Source organism: Heloderma suspectum, chromosome Z (assembly GCF_057233095.1).
Source record: "Heloderma suspectum isolate Gila_16-S chromosome Z, 16-S_ref, whole genome shotgun sequence".
In the NCBI taxonomy this organism is placed as follows: Eukaryota; Metazoa; Chordata; class Lepidosauria; order Squamata; family Helodermatidae; genus Heloderma; species Heloderma suspectum.
The window spans coordinates 14473348-14494308 of NC_139476.1; the positions used below are offsets into that span (position 1 = coordinate 14473348).

Here is a 20961-nt window from a genome sequence, read left to right on the forward strand (position 1 = left end):
ACCATAATTTCTGAGTCAGAGGAAGTAATAGCTCCACTCTATTCCACATTAGTCAGACCTCATCTGCTGCAGTTTAAGAAGCAGATAGACAAACTGGAAAAAAGGGTTCAGAGGAAGGCAACAAAGATAGGCAGGCAGATGGAAAACAAGTCCTACGAGAAAAGTTGGAAGGAACTGGGTATGTTGAGTCTGGAAAAGGGAAGACTGTGTTTGTGTGTGAGGGCGTGAGAGCACTCTCCAAATTCCTGCAGGCCAGTCACATAGAAGAGAACAAAGATTTATTCTCTGCAGCCTGAAAGGGCAGAATTAGATTTCAGGGGCTTCAGTTACAGGAAGGCAGATTTTGGTTGAACATTAGCAGAAACGCCTTGATGATCAGAGCAGTTTGAGGATGGAAACAATGATCCAGAGGTCAACAGCCACCTGTTGGGGATGCGCTAGCTCTAAATTTCCTTTCTCAGTAAGGGTCAGTAAGCTGTCCTACAAGCTCCCTCCTCTTCCTCTCCCAACTCTAGGATTCCATTTGCCTATTCAGAATATTTATTCAGCAGCACCTTTTTCAGCATCTGTGTTTCCACCTAGACATTAAGATCAAGCATAGAATAGTAGGGTTGGAAAGGGCCTATAAGACCATCAAGTCCAACCCATAATCCTCCAGGTGCCCCCACCAAATGGGGCAAGGCAGGTAGCTACTAAGGAGAAGGCCTTTTCAGTGGTGGCACTCCACTTATGGAATGAACTCCGCAGAGAGGCTTGCCTTTATATTCCGAGGCATTTTAAGAACTGTATTCAGTGCTTTTACTACTTTATTCTGCTGCTGAGGGTTTTAATTTGCTTTTATGTGCTGGCACAGTTTTATTCTTTGCTGCTGGTTTTATCTCGTGTTTATTTATGAATATATGTAACAATGCATTTTATATGTATGTATTGAAATTGATATGTTTAAATCTACATAGTTACATTTCTTCCCTATTTTCCTCTTTGGGGTTTGGTTTTGTTGAAATTTACAATAAAAAAATAATTAATAAAAAAATGCTGGCTGGGGAATGCTGGGAGTTGTGGGACTTTTTTCTATGTAAACATGTACAGGATTGTGCCCTAAAAAAAATCTCGGTTTGATCTCTTTTGCACTGTTTTTGTTTGTTTGAATGTTTGTATTTTATGTTTTAAGGTATTGCACACTGCACGGAGAACTTTGGTTACTATTGGGCGGTTTCAAAGTACAATAATTTTAAAAAAAGTTCACCAAAGAAATCTGAAAGCAGTTCACACAGTACAATCAAGGAAAATCGAGCAACCATCAAAGTATGTTAAATCAGAATATCTTACCTCTAAAGTTTCCGCTACAGTTTCTATCAGCTCATCACACGGGCCTTGTCAAGCAGTTTATCTCAACTAAAGTTGCGGACTTAGTAACTTATTAAAAATATTTTATACCATCCTTCATCTTAAGACCCCAGGGCAGTAAAGAAGATGAAATTTTAGAATCCTAATGCAATATTCCATTAAAAAACACCAACAAAATTGAAGTAATAAAGTTAAGTAAATACATAAAATAGGGAGTTCGCACCAACCAGCTGAATAAACCTGTTTTAAAATGCACCTTAGCAGATATCAGTGCAGATGGTGGTGCTGTCGGGGTAGGACTTTGGGGCAAAAGCACAGGGCCCCATTTGCACGGTGAGCAGGAGGGGAACCTGAACACAGCAGGGCTGGCCTACTGTATTTTCAAGAAATACACAGTACATACTAAAGAGCAGGGGTTTGGACTCGATGGTCTTGTAGGCCCCTTCCAACCCTATGATTCAATGAGGCATGTGTGTGTGTGTATTAAGTCCAAAGCCTAAAATTATTGATTTATTTTACAATATTTATATAACACTCCACAGCAAAAGATTTCGGAGCAGTGAACAGCAAAGATAAAAACAACAGCAGCATGTTAAAACAAAGCATTTTAAAAAGAAACACATTTCTGATAAGACCAAATTTAATAAACTGCAGCTGGTCACTCAAGGAAGGCTTCCTGAGATAGCAATGTCTTCAGGAGGTGCCGGAAGCAACACAATGTTGGCGCCTGCCTGACCTCCGAAGGCAGGGAGTTCCACCGGAAGGGGGCCACCACGCTGAAGGCTCTTTTACTAAAATTACTGAACTACTTCACTTAATGCAGCAGGTGATAAAAAATGTACAGGTTTAAGCCAGCCGTAAAAACAAACAAAAAACAAACACCATTATGTCTGGACATTTCTATCCCAGCCTTTCTTTCCTTGAAGGAGGTCCCATGGTTCTTCATTTATGGTTCTTCTCTACAATCTGTCTCAATTGTATCCTCACAACAACTCTGTGAGGTAGGTTAGGCTGGGAGAGAGAGACTGGCCCAGAGCTTTGTAGCTGTGTGGGGATTTGAACTTAGACCTTCCCAGCTCTGTGTCACCACTCTAACCACTATGCTACACTACCTATCAGGCTCCATCACTGACACATCCTGTACATCTCAGCCGTGTAACCCTCCAACCCCAACTTCCTAGGGCGGTGTAGCTGGCTGGGGGATTATGGGAATTGTAGTCCAACACATCTGGAGGACACCAGATTGGGGAAGGCTGTTTCAGAACTGGTTTGTTGATGTGGATCGAAACACCTGCCTGCATTTTTGCACTCCCCTTTGATGGAGTGCCCACCGGGGCTGTCATGATGAGCGCCTATACTTCAGAACTGACCACTATTCCACTGTTGGCGACCACAGAGGAAGCTTCTTGCCCGAGCCTCTCTGCTCTATCAGCAAAAGGCTGTTCCCCAAACCCAACCAATTCAGCAGGGCTGCTGCACTCCTTGGGGAAACTTGACATGCCTGTGGTAGGGCAGCACTTGGCAAGACAGGAGGGAGAGGAGAAGAAGGTCAAGCTAACCCGCTCAGCATCATTCCTAACCACTGATCCTGTTTGTCACCGCTCCAGCCTCCTCCCTCCTTACAGAGATTGGACATCAGGACATAATTAAATGCAGTTGTTTTTGTCAAATAACACCCTCAGCTATTAAGACCATATTGGATTGTTTCTTCTCTCACTCTCATTCCGTCTCTCTGCTTTTTCTTTTCCAGCTGGGACAGAAAAGTCAAAACAGATGGAAGCACTTACTCTCCATCCTCTGGTTGTTGCCGGGTCTTGGTGCTGATCTCAAAAGGCAGCTTGGCCAGGCCTGTCTGAACGCTGGTATGCCCGGGGGGAATGCCAGGACAGTGAGGTGTTAGGGGGGGGAGGCAGAGAATCTTGTCTGGGGCCCCCCGATTCCGGGTCTAGAGTGAGGAGCAGGTGGAAAAAAGATGGCACAGGGTTATAGAATCATAGAATAGTGGGGTTGGAAGGGGCCTACAAGGCCATCGAGTCCAACCCCCTGCTCCATACAGGAATCCAGGTCAGAGCATCCCTGACAGGTGGCTGTCCAGCCTCGTCTTGAAGGCCTCCAGTGTGGTTTGTGGTACGCAACCCGTCTCAAGCTCAGGTTAAGCCCAATCAGGTGACCTGGTTCAAGTTGATGTGGTTTCTTTACATCAGGGCTGGGTCACTGCAGGAGATCCAGGGGTGGGGCAAAAGACCCCCCTGCAGGCCACAAACAAGTTAACTTTGACCTTTTGAGTGCTCCTTATGCCACTGTGGGGGGTGCTGATTTTGAGGGGAGGGGCACATGCAACCTACCGTCTATGTGTTGCCAACCCCTGTTCTACATTATCGATGCACACATGTGCATGGATTAAATGCTAAAAAAAGTCACCTTGATATTATTGTATGTGTGGTTGCATCAAGATTCTCTTTCTTGTTTTGTTTTTTTAATCAATAAACTTAAGAGCCCCGCTGGATCAGACCAAGGTCCATCTAGTCCAGCATTCTGTTCACACAGTGGAAAACCAGCTGCCTGCAGGCAACTCACAAGCAGGACAGGAGTGCAACACCACCCTCCCGCCCATGTTCCCCAGCGACTGGTGTACATTAGCAATCAATGCTTTGATTGATTTTGGCTTTGTTGTTGTTGTTTTTAATTGGTTCTATCCATTCTGGGACTGATTGTATCAATTTCTGTTATGTTAATTAGTTTCCTGTATTTGCATGTACCAGTTGCTTTGAGATGGCTTTTTGTGGTGGGAAGCAATGCATACATTTATTATTATTATTATTATTATTATTATTATTATTATTATTATTATTATTATTATTATTACCACCACCACCACCAACACTGCAGCCAATGATGATACAGCACTGGCAGAATTTAAGCCCTAGTGAGTAAACATGCATCTCATTAACGTCTACCTATCCTCATGTCTGCAAAACTAAGTGGAGAGCCAGCGTAGCGTAGTGGTGAGAGTGTTGGACTGGGACTTGGGATACCCGGGTTCTAGTCCCTTCTTGGCTATGAAGCTCACTGAAAGACTTTGGCCCGTTGCTGACTCTCAGCCTAACCTACCTCACAGGGGTGTTGTGAGGATAACACGGAGAGGAGGAGGATCATGTAGACACCTTGGGTTCCTTGGTTGAAAGGCAAGATATAAATGTAACAAATAAATAAATGAATCAGTTGGAGCCCATGCAAGAAGGAATTTTAGTGACAGCAACTCTATCAACAGGGCATTTTGCAGAAACAATTAAACATGCTTGGTGAATGACAAAACTATTCGTTTGCTATTGCTTGGCTCACTCTGGCTGCATCTGGGTGGACAGCTCCTAGCGCCTCCAGTCAAAAGACAATGTGCAGCTATTTTGTCTTTTCCTCCTTAACGGATTCATTTTGTGGGGAGAAAAAAGGCAGAAGAGGTGGTGGGAAAACATGGGAGTGTCACAAACAGAAGACATGGTGACCAGAGACCCCATAAAATTCTGTGAATGAAGCAGGATGATTGCAGGATAAAGGCCTCATTTGAAGCCATAGGACTTCAGACACAAATGACCAGGATTGTTGGGAAATATATAACATACAACTGAAAGGAAAAATTTAAAGGCTGAGGTTTCGGTGGTCACTTTCTTTTTTCTAAAAGTCAACTCAAAGCGACATTGGCTTTTTTTTGTAATGGCCTGAAATCGTGCCCAAGTTTCTTTCTGCAAAGCTACGTTATGTGAAATATAGAGAATTGATGGAAGGTGAAAATGGTGTTGGCTGGAAGTGGTTTTTTCCTGGGGGGGCGGGGGGAGTAAACGTCTTGATGCTTCTATTGGCTCCAAGAATCACATCTTGGTTCCAAAGATATTTCAAACCCTGTTCACAGACAATCATTTAAGTGATGTTTGGAAGAACAGATTTTTTGTGTGTTTTTTTTGGTGCCAGATAGAGATTATATGTTTTCCTGAGGCAGGAACCAAGTATATTCATCAATCAACGCCCCCTTCACTAGGGCTAGGATTTTAAGAGAAGCTGAAAACACCAAGATTTGCTTGATGATTTACGCTAATTAGGCCACAGTGATGATGGAGAACCGCAGGACGGGAATACCCCTTTTCTGACTGAGACCCTGGAGTAATTGTGCAGTGAGTGGTCAGAGTTTCGGGATTTATTAGCAGGGTCACTGAAGTCATCTGCCCCTGCCCCCCGCACAAAGACTTCTTAGTTCCTTCTGAGCTTAGCTGCAATCCTCACAGTAGCTGGGGGAGAAGGGGAAGAATTTCCCCAGCAACACTATACTGTCCCAATGCAAAGGTTTTTTGGGTAGCTTGGTCTTGAAGGGGCAATTCTGACTAGGAATGTATGGATAATGTAAAATTCATTCCATTTCACAGATTGCCAGATGCCTTTTGTTCTGGTATCCGCTCATTGTTGTGATCAGATCTTTTCCAATTTCCCATATTTATGCAGATGCGCATTTGCGCAAAAATGCACTAATCCTTCCCAATGTGTAAATCTCCCATGCTCATTTTCATGCTTTAGAATGGTGTGGTGGCTATAGCGTTGGACTGGGAGCCGGGAGATCCAGGTTCGAGTCTCCACTCGGCCACGGAAGCTCACTGGGTGACTTTGGGCCAGTCACAGACTCTCAGCTCAACCTACCTCACAGGGTTGTTGTTGTGAGGATAAAATGGAGAGGAGGAGGATAATGCAAGCCACCTTGGTTCCTTGCAAGAGGAAAAAAGGCGGGATATAAATGCAATAAATAAATAAACAAATAAGGGGGAAATGCACATATTTGGCAGTGTTTTGTTATTTTACGTATGTTCTATGACTAAATTTGCATAAAATTGCAATGACAGCTATGCTTGATGCAACATAGAGATAACAAAAAGAAGTGGCCCACGGGTCACTTGAATTGGGGTAACCAGGATGGTGGGACAACCTTCCTAGACTCCTTGCTACTGATGTTTATATACACTTACCTTGGGTGGAGTGGGATATTTTGCCTATAACATGGGGGCAGTCGTTCAGGCCTGAGGGCCAAATCTGGCCCTCCATGGTTCCCCAGATGGCCCCTCACCCTGGCCCTCTTCCCTTTTCATCAACTGCCGATCATTTGGTGGTTTCCTGGCTTTTGTGCAGTTTTTTTTCCTGTTCTAAAAGGTGGAAAAGCCTCTCCAAAGGCTCAGTGACCGGCAGGAAGAGCTTCAAGCTAAAATACGCTGGTATTTTTGGCGCCTCCTCTCTTGCCTTTGGTCCACCCACCGCTGGATGTGGCCTCTGAGAGCTTCCCCAAAATGGAATTCAACTCTTGGACTGAACGAGGTTCAACATCCCTCACCTATAAGAACCAGTCTCCCCTGGACTGAAGCCAGCTCAGGGAATGACATAAACACAAGGGGGAATGCCTCATCTGAAATAAAGCATTCCCCTCTTTTCTCTCATATACACATGAGGGGGATGCCTCTTCTCTCTCCCCTCCCCCACACAAGGGGAAATGCCTCTTTTGAGAAGAGGTATTCCCTCTCTCTCTCTCTCTCCCACACACACACACAAACAAACACATGTGAGGGGGAATGCCTCTTTTGAAATGAGGCTGTGGCATTCCCCCTTCTCTCTCTCTCTCTCTCACATACTCATGAGGGGGTGCCTCTTCTCTCTCCCCTCCCACACATAAGGGGAAATGCCTCTTCTGAGAAGACATATTCTCTCTCTCCCCCCCCCCTTACACACACACACACACACACGAGGGGGAATGCCTCTTTTGAAATGCGGCTGTGGCATTCCCCCTTCTCTACCTCTCACATACACATGAGGGAGGTGCCTCTTCTCCCCCCACCCCACAAGGGGAAATGCCTCTTCTGAGAAGAGGTATTGCCCCTTCTCTCTGTCTCTCTGTCTCTCTCTCACACACACATACAGGAAGAGGGAATGCCCCTTGTAAGATAAGGCATTCTCTCCTTCACTCTCACAGGCACAAGGAGGGAATGTCTTTTCCAAGATGAATTACACTTAGCAATTTTATTATTATTATTATTTGTAATTGACTTAAAAATGCTTTCAGTTCTCTAATGCATTACTTCCTTTCCAATGAACAGATGGGCCTTCTATGGGACCCCAACATGGCCTTCCTGAAACCTCCACTCAAAATGTCACCAGCGTGTAACGGATCCAGGGGATGTATTTGGAGACCCGGGTGTAGATGTCGGGGTGCCTCCGATCCCCACATCTCTTTCCATTGAAGGACACGATCCCATGTACTCTGGTGCCACAAACTAAGGGTCCACCTGAGTCGCCCTGGGAAAGAGGAAAGCATAAGATCAGTGACGGGGTATCAGTGACGGGGATATAGGGCTGGTGGTCTGGAGTCTAGACAGCTCAAGAGAACCTCCGTCTGTGCCTGAGCTCCAAGTCTGAAGGAATCAGATCAGAGGCAGCAGCTTTATAGGGCCACCTGGAACCCTATTGGTCCCCTTGTGTCACCTGACTTGGTGGCTGCAATACCACCTTCTGGCCATCAGCAGTGTGGAGGCACTGCAATGGATCAGAAAGAAGGAGCTGCTCCTTCCATTTCTCCTGGGTTGGATGACCTTGCACCAGTCATCATCTCTGAGCCTAAGCTACCTCAGAGGGCTGTTGTTAAGATAAAACGTGGGGGCAGGGGAGAGGAGATGTATATGCCTCCTTCAGCTCCTTGGGAGAAAGGCAGGATATAGGTGTAATTAATAAGAATAAACAAGTAAATTATTTATTCTTATTGAAGGAGGAGGGTACCTCTAAAGCAACCTTTTCCAACGGTCCCCTCCAGATGTTTCACATTACCACTCCCGTCATACCCAATGGTTAGGGATGACTGAAGAGGTAGTCCAAAATATCTAGGGGAGACCAGTTTGGAGAAGGTTTTTCTTTTGCACACCCCACTGAAAATTAGTATGTTCTGCACCTGTACTAATTAACTGCAAAGATAACCCTTTTTCAAGTTAGCTCTGGGAAGTTTCCATTTTGAGACTGCGTCTGTCTAAACTGCAGACCTCACGGCCGCTACATCTGGCTAACATTTTTGGGACTTTACTATTTCTTTTCCCACCCCCTGCTTTTTGGATCACCTAGCCTGAGGAAGAGTTCTGGAGCATTTGAAAGCTTGTACACTTTTGTGGAATTTTTGTTGGTCCTATTGAAGGCATTGCCCAACTATAGATTTGGGATTTTTTCCCCTTTCTCGTGGAACAGCATGGGTAGATAAACTAGGGCTGTGCATGGACCCCCCCTCCTGACCCGACTCGGAAGCCGCTTTGGGGCTTTTGAGGCGGGCCCAACTCGGCTCGGACAGATTCCGGGGGCCCTGACTCGCTTCGGCCTACGAAGCCGAAGCGGGATTCGGACATCTGAAGCCCGGTCCCCCCACCATGACACACAACCCTCAGCTCCTTACCTGGGCCCTTGTTCCATGGGGGGGGGGGCTGCAAACCCTCTTGGCAAGGAGGGAAGAACAGGTGATGGGCGGGAGGCACCGGCTGCCTGTCAAGCCTGCATGGCCTACTTCCTTGCACGGAAGGAGACCATGCAGATTGGACAGGCACAAGGGCAGGAGATACCCACCAACTGCCCTCTTTCCCTTCCTTGCAAGGAGGGGAGGGCACCTGGTCGGAGGACAACTCCTACCTGTACTCAGGCCTTCAGGGGTTCCTTGCTAGTGAGGAATCCATGAAACCTTGAGTCAGGCCAGTGGCGGCAGCTCGCGACGAGGATGGGTTGCTGCGGGTGCTGCTGCCAGCTCCTAGGCCCTCTGGACGTGCGCTGGCAGCCGTTTTATTGTTCCAGGGAATGGGGGGAGCCATTTTTTAAAATGTTAAAAAGACGGCTGCTGGCGCGCATCCAGAGGACCCAGGTAAGGAGCTGGGGGCTGAGCAACAGTGTGGCAGCTGGGCCTCTGGATTGCAACGAGACGCACTGAAGCACTTCAGAGCAACCTGATTAACTTCGGGCCGCTCTGTGCCCCCTCCACCTTGATTTGGAGGCGGCCCGAAGCGGCCCGCTTCAACTCGGAATTTGGGCTTCGGGCGAAGCAGTGCACAGCCCTAAAATAAACCCTCCATTATCATTGAAATTCCAGAACATTCCAGATTTCTATTCTTGGGGTTGGGGTGGGAAATCCACTTTGGTCACCCAATACTCACTGAGCAGAATCCACGGAGTGTGGGATTTGTGTTGGCTGCACAAACCATACAACTGAAGACATGGCCGCCCCATGATATATTGCACTCTTTCCTGTCCACGATGGTTAGTTTGGCTTCCATCAGTTCGGTGGGGATGGTTCCATAATTTGAGACGTCCCCCCAGCCGGTCACTTGGCACATGGCTCCGGGGCGGGGGTCGCTGTTAGCTTGTGGGAGCCTGATGCGTTGGATATTTTGGTTCAAGGTGGCTGATGCGTTCAACTGGAAGCAGAGCAGGAAAATGGGGGCCATGTCAATTCCAGTGTGAACTCTTTTTCTCTCTCTAGTGGCAAAACCGTGTTTCAAGCAAGGAATGCAGGAACTGTAGAGCTACGTCAAGTAGCCATACAGCTGTCTTGCCTAATTGCCTGCAATGTGGCAACCCCTCCACAATGGTCACCAAAGAACTGCTCACAAAGCTAATGCAGAAGATCCAGGTTCGATCCATGGCTTCTCCTGTTAAAAGGATCATATATAAGACCTGGTATAAGGTAGATTTCTATGTTCTTGGAAGGGAACTTTCTCAAGGGTCAGGGTGGCTTTGCTTGCTGTGTTTCTAGTCCTCATGATTGTGAAGAGAAGCTAGTCCATAGTGTTAGTGCTATATTGGCTGTTGTTCTGATGTGGTTGCATTGATCTCCTCGCCTTGCCTTCTATGAACAGCTTGAGGGGTGGGGGGAGATGGGGTATAAATCTGAACTGAACTGAAAGGTTGGCCTGTTCTTGCAAAAGCTAAGCTTCTCAGTTTGGTGTATTGCAAATGTATTCATTCATTTATTTCACTTAAGAACATGAGAGGACCCCTGCTGGATCAGAGCAAATGCCTATCTAGTCAGACATACTGGTTCCATAGTGGCCAACCAGATGCCCCAATAAGAATGTTCCCCAGCAAGTGGTGTACATAGATATACCGTCCCTGATACTGGAAGTAGCATATAGCCATTCATGCCTAGTAGCCATTGATAGCCTTCTCCAAGAATTTGTCTAACCTCGGTTTAAAGCCATCCAAATTGGTGGCCATCACTATGTCCTGTGGTATCGAATTCCATGATTTAACTCTGCGCTGGGTGAAAAAGTCCTTCCTTCGATCGGTCTTGGTTCTCCCACCAATCAGCTGGATGGGATGATCCCAGGCTCTAGTATTATGAGAGGGGGAGAAAAATGTTTCCCTGTCCACTTTCTCCACCCCATGCATAATTTTGTACACCTCTCTCATGTCTCTCCTTCCCCTCCTTTTCTCCAAGCTAAACAATCCCAGCTGTTGTAACCTTCCCTCGTAGGGGAGATGCTCCAGCACCTTGATCATTTTAGTTTTCCAACTCTACAATCTCCTTTTTGATGTGCAGCGACCAGAACCGTATTCCAACTGCAGTTGCACCATAGATTTGTATAAGGGTAGTATCATACTGATAGTTTTATTTTCAGTGCCTTTCCTAATTATGCCCAACATGGCATTTCCCTTTCCCACACAAGCCGCTTATGTCCTGTAGCCCCAGAGTGGCTTAGAGTGGTTTTTGTAAAAATGAATAACATCCCTCTCACCTAAGGGCCTGCCAATATAAGGCAATCAAACAGTTTGGGGTACACCGCAAACTGCTGAAACACTGCACAGAGAAACCTGTGATACAACCATAGGAGAATCACAGCATGAATGGTTCTTTGCAGGGCTCCATCAATGGACACCCAGAAACCCACATGGGGATGTAAGGGGAAGTGTGAACAGGACTCCGAAATCCCAAGGCAAGTTTGGAGGAGAGGGATTTGAGAGGCAACACTTTCCAAAACAGACTGGGCTTCTTGCCACAGGGTTCAGATTTTTTAAAACCACGTGATTGCACGCATTGGTGTGCTGTGCTGAATTACTGGCAATTTCCCTTCCTCCGATCCCCTCCTATGTGACACATAGCAGTTATACCATTATCATACTGCAGTGATAACTATTGGGACCCACTGGTGTCATGCGCACCAATAGTTATCATTGCGGAATGACGATGGTGAAACTGTGACGTGAAGATTCAGCCAAGGTATGTATTGCTGCTGCTGGCAGATATTCTTCAAAGGCCTGTCCTGCCACCTAGTGGGAAATTTTTCAAAGGCCGAAAACAACAGAATGCCTTGTGGTGCTTGAAAGGCTAAGAGGTACATTACCTTCCTCACGCCGGCTTGGGCTGATGGGAATTTTAGTCCAATGTAGCTGTGGGCCGCCAAAGTGGGGAGGGACACAGAGCCTCTTTCAGCAATGAGGGCTGCATCCCATTTCAGATAAGCTTTCAGGGGCTGTATTCCAGCAGTGGGTGGGGCCAAAGGCAAAACAGGGGGGGGACCCCCAAAATGCAAGCATATTTTAGTTTAAAGTTTTTCCTGCCAGTAACTGTGCCTTAGGAGAGGCATTTTAGAATGGGGAAAAAACTGCAAAAAAAGCTGGGAAACCACCAAAAGACCACTGGCTGGAGAAAGGGGGTGGTATGCATGAAGTATAATCTGAAATATATGAGCTATTCTACAAGAGGCATAAGAACATAAGAAGAACCATGGTGGATCAGACCAAGGGTCCATCTAGTCCAGCATTCTGTTCACACAGTGGCCAACCAGCTGTCGACCAGGAACCTACAAGCAGGAGAAGAATGCAACAGCACTCTCCCACCCATGTTCCCCAGCAACTGGTGTACATAGGCATACTGCCTCTGATACTGGAGGTAGCACTGAGCCATGAGGACTAGTAGCCATGGAGAGCCTTCTCCTCCATCGATTTGTCCTATCCCCTTTTAAAGCCATCCAAAGTGTTGCCTATCACTATATCTTCTGGAAATGAATTCCACAGTTTAACTATGCGCTGTGTGAAGAATGTGTTATGTGCTCGTTATTCCCTACTCACAGTTGTTTATGGGTTCCTTAGTCAACATCTTGACCCTCCAATTTCACTTCTGTTTATAAACAGCTCTTTTGGCGAGTTTTTTCTTAGAGCAGTGAAAATGTGGTAATATTTAAAGAAAGCAAAAGGAAGTGTGATTTCCTCTTGTGTATTTGCACTATACCATAGTGCCCCCTAGAGGTCACTAGCGGAAAAGCAGGAATGCTTCATGTGGCAGAAAAGCAGGAATGGAAATGCTCTTCGTGTAGTGCTCGGATCTCAATTCTGTGATGAAACTGAAAGTAGATAGAACAGATGAACAGCCTCATGTAGAAAAGCCCTCTCTATACACACACAGATGCTTGAGGGGATTGTAAGCAGAGGCATTTGTCAGGCCATTGCCTCATTCACAGAGATTTACACATCACACACATTAACATAGGCACTCCGTCCCCCTCCTCTCTCCACTCACTTTGAGCAAGCGGATATCATTTCGCACTGTCTTGGGGTCATAAAGCGGGTGAGGAAGCGATTCCTGGATGCTGAAGATTTGCTGCGAGGCCTCAGGAGTCTTGAGGGAGTGGGCGCCCAGCACGACGCGGAAGGAAGGCTCCCTGGAGTTGAATTGGAAAGCGTTGGAAACAGCAATATTGTCATGGCCCTATGGGAGGGGTCCCCCCTCAGAGGAGGACCTGGAACCCCCAGAGACCCAGGACACCCCAGATCAGGTACTGCCCCCAGACCAGCAGGAGCCTGGGCCCTTGGGGATGATGGTTGCAGGTCCCTCTCTGTCAAGAGGAGGGGACTCTGCCTCTGAAGCAGAGACTGAACAACCCCCCGGCCCCCAGGGATGTCATTGCCTCAAGTGACAAGCCAGCAGGCCCCTGCGAGAAGGAGCACTCAATTGCAGAGAACGATACATTTGACATCAGGACAAATTTATTGACCTGATGTGAGAGCGGTACATTTCAACTACAGTGTGCACAAGTATCCAGAAGGATGCTCGTTCATTCCAGAGCAAGAAAACAAATGGCTTCTAATAGCTCCTGAGGAAGACAGGCTTCCAAAACGCATCAAGTGCAACAGATGTTGTTCTCTTGAGCACTGAAGCTTGTCTCCCCCTTCTTCGCACAGTGATAGAGAGAAAGGCAGAGAGACAGATGATCCCTTCCCAGCAAAGGAGCTGAAGCCAGACTGTATCATTTTTTTTTTGGCCTGTTTTCATCCTGGCAAAATCCTTAACCAGCTGACAAGTCACCCAATGAGCTCTGTGACTAAGGGGGGATTCAAACCCTGTTCTCTACCTGATCTCATTCCAACATTCTTTGTGCCCTGGTGCTGAAATTGGGGACTAGCTCCCAGTTTGAGGGCACTCGCCTTGATGTGTGGATGTATGATCGGTGTCAGCCCAAAGCCTCTTGCATAGCGCACAGCCCCAGTTCCATCTTTGCCATTGTCATCTGGGGTCATCAGGCATTCACGTACTTTGCGCAAAAAGGACTGTTTGGTTCGGAGGATGTCATGGTTTTTCTTGAACAGGACAGTCTCCCAATCATGGAGATATATGATACGGCAGGGGTGCGGAACTCTTTTCAGCCTGCGGGCCAAATTCAATTTAGGAGAAGCTATGCTGGCATCCCCTTCATGGATCACTGCCTTGTTGTGGCGAAGGGGCTTGCGTAACTCAGTGAAGCCATAAGCTATGCCGTGCAGGGCCACCCAAGACAGACAGGTCATGGCAGAGAGTTCTGACAAAATGTGGTCCACTGGAGAAGGAAATGGCAACCCACTCCAGTATTCTTGCCAAGAAAACCCCATGGAACATATCACAAGGCTAAAACAGATGACGCCGGAAGATGAGCCCCTCAGGTTGGAAGGTGTCCAATATGCTACTGGGGAAGAGCAGAGGGAATTTCCAAGTAGCGCCAGAAAGAGTGAAGCAGCTGGGCCAAAGCCGAAAGGACACTCAGCTGTGGATGTGTCTGGTGGTGAAAAGAAAATCCGATGCTGTAAAGAACAATATTGTTTAGGAACCTGGAATGTCAGATCAATGAATCAAGGTAAGCTGGAGGTGGTCAAACATGAGATGGCAAGACATCGACATCTTGGGAATCAGTGAACTAAAATGGACAAGCATGGGCGAATTTAATTCAGGTGACCATCATAACTACTACTGTGGGCAAGAATCCCTTAGAAGAAATGGAGTAGCACTCATAGTCAACAAAAGGGTGGGAAAAGCAGTACTGGGGTACAATCTTAAAAATGACAGAATGATCTCAGTATGAATCCAAGGCAAACCATTCAACATCACAGTAATTCAAGTCTATGCCCCAACCACTGATGCTGAAGAAGCTGAGGTTGATCGGTTCTATGAAGACCTGCAACACCTTGTAGAACTAACACCAAAAAAAGATGTCCTCTTCATCATAGGGGATTGGAATGCTAAAGTAGGAAGTCAAGAAATCACCGGGATAACAGGCAGGCATGGCCTTGGTGTACAAAATGAAGCAGGACAAAGGCTCATAGAGTTTTGCCAAGAGAACACGCTGATCATAGCAAACACTCTTTTCCAACAGCACAAGAGGTGACTCTACACATGGACATCACCAGATGGTCAATATCGAAATCAGATTGATTATGTCCTTTGCAGCCAAAGATGGAGAAGCTCTATACAGTCAGTAAAAACAAGACCTGGAGCTGACTGTGGCTCAGATCATGAGCTGCTTCTTGTTGCAAAATTTCGACTTAAATTGAAGAACGTAGGGAAAACCACTAAACCATTCAGGTATGACCTAAATCATATCCCTTATGAATATACAGTGGAGGTGAGGAATAGATTGAAGGGATTAGATCTGATAGACAGAGTGCCTGAGGAACTATGGACAGAGATCCATAACATTATTCAGGAGGCAGCAACGAAATCCATCCCAAAGAAAAAGAAATGCAAGAAAGCAAAGTGGCTGTCTGATGAGGCTTTACAAGTAGCTGACGAAAGAAGGGAAGCGATGAAAAGCAAGGGAGAAAGGGGAAGATATACCCAACTGAATGCAGAGTTCCAGAGAATAGCCAGGAGAGACGAGAAGGCCTTCTTAAATGAACAATGCAAAGAAATCGAAGAACACAATAGAATGGGAAAGACTAGAGATCTCTTCAAGAAAATTGGAGATCTCAAGGGAACATTTTGTGCAAAGACGGGCATCATAAAGGACAAAGAAGTCAGGGACCTAACAGAAGCAGATGAGATTAAGAAGAGGTGGAAAGAATACACACAAGAACTATCCAGGAAAGATCTTAATGTCCCTGATAGCCATGTTAGTGCGGTCACTGAACTTGAGCCGGACATCCTAGAGAGTGAAGTCAAGTGGGCCTTAGGAAGCATTAGTAACAACAAAGCTAGCGGAGATGACAGTCTTCCAGCTGAGCTATTTAAAATCCTAAAAGATGATGCTGTAGTGCTGCACTCAATATGCCACAAGACTGGAAAAGGTCAGTTTACATTCCAGTTCCAAAGAAGGGCAACGCCAAAGAGTGTTCAAACTATCGTACAATTGCGCTCATTTCACATGCCAGCAAGGTTATGCTCAAAATCCTACAAGCTAGGCTTTAGCAGTATGTGAACCGAGAACTACCAGAAGTACAAGCTGGGTTTCGAAGAGGCAGAGGAACTAAAGATCAAATTGCCAACATTTGCTGGATCATGGAGAAAGCAAGAGAATTCCAGAAAAACGTCTATTTCTGCTTCATTGACTACACTAAAGCCTTTGATTGTGTGGATCACAACAAACTGTGGCAAATTCTGAAAGTGATGGGAGTACCAGACCACCTTACCTGTCTCCTGAGAAACCTGTACGAGGGCCAAGAAGCAACAGTAAGAACCAGACATGGAACAACCGATTGGTTCCAAATTGGGAAAGGAGTACGACAAGGCTGCATATTGTCACCCTGCTTATTTAACTTATATGCAGAGTACATCATGAGAAACGCCGGGTTGGATGAATCACAGGTCGGAATTAAGATTGCCGGGAGAATTATCAACAACCTCAGATACACAGATGATACCACCCTAAAGGAAGAAAGTGAAGAGGATCTAAAGAGCCTCTTGTTGAGGGTGAAAGAGGAGAGTGCAAAAGCTGATTTGAAACTCAACATTAAAAAATCTAAGATCATGGAATCTGGCCCCATCACTTCCTGGCATATAGAAGGGGAAGAAATGGAAGCAGTGACAGATTTTATTTTCTTGGGCTCCAAGATCACCGCAGACGGTGACTGTAGCCATGAAATTAAAAGATGCTTGCTCCTTGGGAGGAAAGCTATGGCAGACCTCGACAGCATAGTAAGAAGCAGAGACATCACCTTGACAACAAAGGTCCGTCTAATCAAAGCTATGGTTTTCCCAGTAGCAATGTATGGCTGTGAGAGCTGGACTATAAGGAAGGCTGAGCGCCGAAGAATTGATGCTTTCGAACTGTGGTGCTGGACAAGACTCTTACGAGTCCCCCGGACTGCAAGGAGGTCAAATCAGTCCATCCTAAAGGAAATCAACCCTGACTGCTCATTGGAAGGACAGATACTGAAGCTGAAGCTCAAATATTTTGGCCACCTAATGCGAAGAGAAGACTCTCTGGAAAAGACCCTGATGGCAAAAGGAGAAGGGGACGGCAGAGGATGAGATGGCTAGATAGCATCACCGATGCAATGAATATGAACTTGAGCACGCTGCGGGAGAGAGCGCAGGACAGGAAGGCCTGGCGTGCTATGGTCCATGGGGTCACAAAGAGTCGGACACGACTAAACGACTGAACAACAAATACAGCCTGGGGCATGCTGGGAATTGTAGGACTTTTCCTGTCTAAACATGCAAAGGATTGCAGCCTTAATCTTTTAGAACTGGGACCCCCCAGTATGATATGGGGAGACAAAAGCTTAGTTTGGGGTGCAGGTTTGTTGACGCATTCGAGCGTTATTCAGTTTACTGAGTGAGCTCTCTTCTGAAGCTTTGTACATATAAGGAACGAACAGTAACCAACTTCAATAGTGGGTCTGTGATGCACTCCATGCTGACTTGCACGTACTTACTTGCCAATCGGGCAATGGGCTGCCGTCATCACCCATCTGCGCCGCACCAAAACCCCGCCACAGAAATGGTCCCCATCCTTCTGTATGGATGCCATAAAGGGCCGGGAATGAGGTGTCACTTCCTTGCCTCCTATAACCCAGGTCCTCGAGGTGCTGGTGGTGAACCAAAGACCTACAAGAGAAAAGGTATCACATTATGACTTCGGGCTTTCTTGAAGACCAGCTGATGATTGGCCAAGGACCTTCAAACAACCAGGATAGTAGATATCCCTTGATAGCTAAGAATCTCTCTTTGCAGCTGTTAGCGTGCAATGCCCTTCAGAGTTTTGGAGGAAGTGAAGCTGTCCAGCTAAAAGGAAGACTGGAGAAACAGTTTGGAAACAGAATATGCAATGTGGATTTATTTAGATGGGAGCGTGGGGAGAGTACGCATAGATCCCAAATAACCACACCCATTTACATGGCACAGTCCCTGTTTTCTGGGGAATAGCATATTGAAGTACTGATGAGATGATAGAGGACAAGTTAGAATCTAGCCATCGCTGCTCACCCACGGTTGGATGGCAGGATGGAGAGTTTCAGTTGGAACCCTGAGGGTACTGTTTATTCTTTTCCTTCATTTATATACCAATGGTGAGCATGGCTGGTCACAAAATACTCATTTTCCCAACAACTGGGGAGGCTAAAAGAAAAGCAACTTGTCCAGAAACGGAAGTCCAAGGCAGAAGTGAGGATCTGAGCTCCAAAACATAAAGCCAGTCTTTGGAACCCATATAATGACGGTGCAGTAGAAAAAAGAAACATGTTTTATTTTTTTAAAATTGATGATGATGATGATATAAACATTAGAATCAGCAGGGACAAGGAACCTGGCAGGTGCTAATAGAGGTGTCTGCAGGTACATTGGAGCCTGTGGGCAAAATTAAGTATTCTTAATTAGAATTAAGCATTCATTAGAAAGATACGGCCCTAATTATTACTGAAGAAAATACAAAATGTTTGTGCCCGAGCTGAGGACTTAAGTTCTACCAAAGCTTCTTTATAGCATGCTAGAGGGAGAACAGGGTGACGTGATCCTTTTTTGGACCAAGTGGAAGAATTTCAAATCTCAAAAACAGAGAAGGTGCACACCTTTGAAAGGGAAATCCCAGACATTGCCTCAGCTTAAAAGGAAAAAGTTTTAGGATATGAGGCCATATGGGGAAACCTTTGAGAGAAGGTGGCCTGGTCTGGTTTTTGCAACCCCAAGAGGAAGAAAGGTGGGATACCTAAACTGGATGAGCTTTGAGAGGGGATTTATGTGATTAGAAAAATAGAAGATGTAGCATTTAAGGTCAACATACCTCAGGCTTGTGGAATATACGTTATTGTTTAGAACCCTAAGGTCCATCAAATGGAGCCAGGATCAAAATGGTGGCATGGTGGTGGAGCCAGGATCAAAATGGTGGTGTGGGGGTGGAGCCAGGAGCAAAATGGTGGTGTGGGGGTGGAGCCAATTCCTACTGCACCCTATGAACCACACACTGGGATACCCTGCATATACAACAGAGATGCAGAACCTCAGCCTGGGGGCCAAATCCAACCCTTTGGTGTTATCTAGATGACCGTGCCCCTTCCCCTGGCTCCACCCCCTTTATTCCAACTGCCAACCATTTGGTGGTTTCCCAGCTTTTGTGCAGTTTTTCTCCCTTTCTAAAAGGCCGAAATGCCTCTCCTATGGCCTAGTTAGTTGCAGTAACAGCTTTAAGCCAAAATATGGTGGGTTTGAGGGGGACCCTTTGGCCCTGCCCACCACTGGAATATGGCCCTTGAAAGCTTTGTCAAAGCTTGGCTGAAAGAGATTCCACACACCTGCTCTACAAGTACAGCCTTACACCTGAGGTACTATGGATCAGGGATTCTAGGGGTGCTTCCAGACAGAGGGCTGCAAGCACTACCAATCAAAATACAGTGCACATCTTTTCCTCCTTAGCAGATTTATTTTTCTGGTAAGAAAAAAGATAGAAGCAGCAGTGGGAGAACATGGGAGGGTTGTTGTTCACTCGTTCAGTCGTGTCCAACTCTTCGAGACCCCATGGACCATAACACGCCAGGCCTTCCTGTCCTGCGCTCTCTCCCGGAGCGTGCTCAAGTTCATATTCATTGCATTCATTGCTATCTAGCCATCTCATCCTCTGCCGTCCCCTTCTCCTTTTGCCTTCTGTCTTTCCCAGCATCAGGGTGTTTTCCAGAGAGTTTTCTCTTCGTGTTAGGTGGCCAAAATATTTGAGCTTCAGCTTCAGTATCTGTCCTTCCAGTGAGCAGTCAGAGTTGATTTCCTTTAGGATGGACTGATTGGACCTCCTTGCAGTCCAGGGCACTCGTAAGAGTCTTCTCCAGCACCACAGTTCGAAAGCATCAATTCTTCGGCGCTCAGCCTTCCTTATAGTCCAGCTCTCACAGCCATACATTACTACTGGGAAAACCATAGCTTTGATTAATGGGAGGGTTACAGGATAACAATGGCTTCATTTGGGCCCCTGTAAAATTCTGACAGCCACAGCTGTGTCTGTGTGTCATGTAGAGATGCTAGAGAAATTTGAGACAGACTAAAATGAGTTCGGATTTCTAAGAATCTGACCTGCGGAATCTGTTGCAGACCTGTCCCCTCTGGGTCTGTGGACTCTCAGATTATTATTTTTTTTACTTTCCCAAAATTTACACAAATTTATTCATAAGATAATATATAAGTTTCTGCTGAAATTGGTAAATATACGTGGAGAAGAGTTGAATGGAATGGAGAATATGCTAAATTATGTAAATTGTTGCGAACCCTCTTACAGAATTGTGTATTTTTCCGCATAACGAAAAAAAATATGAATCTGTCTGTGAACCGACGCCGGAACAAATGAGATCGCACAATCCATGAAACACACACGGGATGGATTTCACAAAATCCCTAGTGTCACGTGCCTTTCCCTGTGTCCCCTAAGCTAGCCTGCACCCCCTCGGTGCATTGGAGGGTACCATCCCATCACAATAAGTGTAGGCAAACTTGGTGTCCTCCAGATGTTTTGGACTATAACCCTCATAATTCCTGACCATTGGCCATGCTGACTGGGGCTTCTGGGAGTTTACTACATCTGGAGGGACATGCTTCAATGGCCAGTCCAGTTTGCTTCTATTCGTAAGAATGGGATGCTAGGCCATGTTGAAGGGGTGGGGTGGATTATAACACAAATATCCCAAATACAAGGAAAGGAAAAGTTTATTTTACCTGCTTGGAGCAAGACGAGAAGCAGCACTGGTCTCCTTGCCAGCAGCATCATAAAGATTTTGGCTATCTTCATGGAACTGGAGCTGTATCTGGGACTGTCTCTGAACTCAAAAGCAGCGGCAAGGACCACAGGTTGACGCGTCTAGAAACAGGGGCGACTCCTTGGAACTGGAAACTCTCCTAACAGAATA

General features: G+C 46.2%; 2 protein-coding genes across 3 annotated transcripts in view; both read right to left on the minus strand.

The window, feature by feature from the left end:
• Nucleotides 1–7257: 7257 nt before the first annotated feature.
• Nucleotides 7258–20855, minus strand: LOC146333727 (serine protease 57-like). Of its 2 annotated transcripts, none has more exons than XM_084825817.1 (5): nucleotides 20771–20855; nucleotides 17515–17686; nucleotides 12911–13052; nucleotides 9549–9809; nucleotides 7258–7668 (listed from the first exon to the last, which is right to left on the minus strand). In XM_084825817.1, exons 1-5 carry the CDS (start codon nucleotides 20841–20843, stop codon nucleotides 7516–7518), a joined length of 801 nt encoding a protein of 266 aa, XP_084681943.1. In that variant the 5' UTR covers nucleotides 20844–20855; the 3' UTR covers nucleotides 7258–7515. The 2 variants fall into 2 exon arrangements, with proteins under 2 accessions (XP_084681943.1, XP_084681944.1); XM_084825818.1 differs by lacking the exon at nucleotides 20771–20855 and adding an exon at nucleotides 18858–19863.
• Nucleotides 20840–20961, minus strand: part of LOC146333728 (phosphatidylinositol 4-phosphate 5-kinase type-1 gamma-like) — a 70481-nt gene continuing 70359 nt past the window's right edge. Inside the window, exon 17 of the mRNA XM_084825808.1 lies at nucleotides 20840–20950. Coding sequence (XP_084681934.1) covers nucleotides 20840–20950 — 111 coding nt within the window. The remainder of the gene's footprint in view (nucleotides 20951–20961) is intronic.

Bases quoted from the DNA above. Each gene is read 5' to 3' on its own strand.
- LOC146333727 (XM_084825817.1), bottom strand. From the start codon at position 20,843: ATGAAGATAGCCAAAATCTTTATGATGCTGCTGGCAAGGAGACCAGTG. The intron at 9,810-12,910 runs GTGAGTGGAGAG...CTCTGCTTCCAG, and splicing joins ATGATATCCGCTTGCTCAAA to TTGAACGCATCAGCCACCTT. The intron at 7,669-9,548 runs GTGAGTATTGGG...CCTCTTTCCCAG, and splicing joins CACTCCGTGGATTCTGCTCA to GGCGACTCAGGTGGACCCTT.